Consider the following 2,508-nt stretch of genomic DNA (forward strand, 5'->3'; position numbering starts at 1 on the left):
TCAGATGAAAACATTTTTTAATGGTATATTGAATTGGCTACAATCACACAATACATTATTATAACCACTGAAGATATACTGTATCCATTGTAGACTAAACTATACATTTATTTGCTCTGATAAATTTACTAGCTATCATCGYTATTATCATACAGTACARTGTTGTGGAATTCTTTAAATATGTGATCTTAGATAGCAACAACAAGAAGAAAAAAGTGAACATTGTCCAGCCAGGGCAAAATAGGGGAAGTGTTTTGAGTCATAGTTCTTTCAGTTTTCCTTTGTTACCAAAGTAGCTTTGTATCTCAGGAAAGTGTTAATAAGCTGTTATTGCAGTAACGGAAGATGTTTATCAATCAAATTGGAAACCTATCCAGTCCCAGGTTAGTTTTCCTCTTGGCTGGACAGTTGCTTGCTGCTGGTGAGGCTCGCGGAGGTGGTGGAACATGAGTGGGAGGTAGAACCACCACTATACCCAACGAGCGCTTCAGTCTGGGGGAAGCCTGATTGGAGTTGGGGGGGGGTGGTGGTGGTGGTGCTCATAGGGGTGCAGGTGTGTGTGCGCGTGTTTATGGTCCTCATCTTCACTCTGATGCCCACTGTCTCCTCTGATATGGGCCTCTGCCTTGGCAGCCTGAGAGATGGACATAATAATGATAACTTTATTTGTAAAATGCTTTTGAAATGGTATGCCCACTCCCAGATCAACCCCTTTCCCCCAGACCTAGACATAGTCTTGGGTCTGAATTTAGACCACAATTTAGTCAGATCTGGATGGAACAAAAGCCTGCATTGCAGAGATCTCCTCTGCTCAGTTACTGAGGTTTCTATGACTACTATGCTGGTCTCTCAGATACTGAGGTTTCTATGACTACTATGCTGGTCTCTCAGTTACTGAGGTTTCTATGGCCTACTATGCTGGTCTCTCAGTTACTGAGGTTTCTATGACTACTTTGTAGGTCTCTCAGTACTGAGGTTTCTATGACTACTATGGTGGTCTCTCAGTTACTGAGGCTTCTATGACTACTATGCTGGTCTCTCAGTTACTGAGGTTTCTATGACTACAATGCTGGTCTCTCAGTTACTGAGGTTTCATTGTGGCATGGCAGTGATGGCACTGTTGTGGAAGATTCCTACCTCTGGTTCAAAGATTTCACACTTCACCTCGATGGGGCGTTTGGTCTGAAACGTGCCATCATCCAGAGTGGTGTGAGAGCCTGTGCAAAAGGCCTTGTGCTAGGCGACAGAAAACGGAATAGGATTGCTCAAATAGAGGAACACGATATGATGCTAGTGATCTCACTGAGACTGAAGTGGTTCTACAGTAGTCTGCTTTCCTCCGCTGAATAGCTGTCAGCTTGCCACATACAAATCATGATTTTTCCCCCCCTTTTTCCCTATTTCAAAACATGTGATAGACAGTGTGTAGATGTAGTGTGGTAATGTACTCCCTGCAAATTCACAGTCCATCATTTTACACTGGGTCAGATCAACGTCAGGAGTGTCCTTAGCACAGACCGTCTCTCTGATGGTGAACTCTACAAAGTAGGCCGGACCCATTACCCACTGTGAAGATGAGGCAGTATACTTTGAACTTGAAATATACTGAAGAAAAATATAAACGCAACAGATAAAGTGTTGGTCCCATATTTCATGAACTGAAATAAAACATCCCAGAAATATTCCATACGCACAAAAACCTTATTTAGCTCAAATTTTGTGAAAAAAATGTGTTTACATCCTTGTAAGGGAACATTTCTCCTTTGCCAAGATAATCCATCTACCTGACAGGTGTGGCATATCAAGAAGCTGATTAAGCTGCATGGTCATTACACAGGTGCACCTTGTGCTGGGGACAATAAAACGCCACTCTATACTGTGCAGTTTTGTCACACAACACAATGCCACAGATGTCTCAAATTGGCATACTGGCTACAGGAATGTCCACCAGGGCTGTTGCCAGAGAATGTAATGCTCATTTATTTACCATAAGCCACCTCCAATGTCGTTTTAGAGAATTTGTCAGTACGTTCAACCGGCCTCACAACCGCAGACCACTTGTAACCATGCCAGCCCAGGACCTCCACATCCGGCTTCTTCACCTGTAGGATCGTCTGAGACCAGCCACCCAGACAGATGACTGAACTGTTGGTTTGCACAACCAAATAATTTTTGCACAAACTGTCAGAAACCGTCTCAGGGAAGCTCATCTGCGTGCTCATCGTCCTCACTAGGGTCTTGACCTGACTGCAGTTTGGCGTTGTAACCGACTTCAGTGGCCACTGGCATGCTGGAGAAGTGTGCTCTTCATGGATGAATCCCGGTTTCAACTGTAYCGGGCAGATGGCAGACAGCGTGTATGGAGTCGTGTGGGCAAGCGGTTTACTAATGTCAACATTGTGAAAAGAGTGCCCTATGGTGGTGGTGGGGTTATGGTATGGGCAGGCATAAGCTATGGACAACGAACGTAATTGCATTTTATCGATGGCAGTTTGATTGCCATCGAGG

The 2,508-nt window shown here is 44.2% G+C and overlaps 1 protein-coding gene across 1 annotated transcript in view; it reads right to left on the reverse strand.

Moving 5' to 3' along the window:
• Positions 1-2,508, reverse strand: part of LOC139025902 (fetuin-B) — a 6,167-nt gene continuing 3,659 nt past the window's right edge. The window contains 4 exon segments of the mRNA XM_070441156.1: positions 1-521; positions 524-621; positions 1,119-1,237; positions 1,454-1,566. Coding sequence (XP_070297257.1) covers positions 357-521; positions 524-621; positions 1,119-1,237; positions 1,454-1,566 — 495 coding nt within the window. The 3' untranslated portion in view covers positions 1-356.

This window comes from Salvelinus sp. IW2-2015, unplaced genomic scaffold (genome assembly GCF_002910315.2).
Source record: "Salvelinus sp. IW2-2015 unplaced genomic scaffold, ASM291031v2 Un_scaffold3525, whole genome shotgun sequence".
Classification (NCBI taxonomy): Eukaryota; Metazoa; Chordata; class Actinopteri; order Salmoniformes; family Salmonidae; genus Salvelinus; species Salvelinus sp. IW2-2015.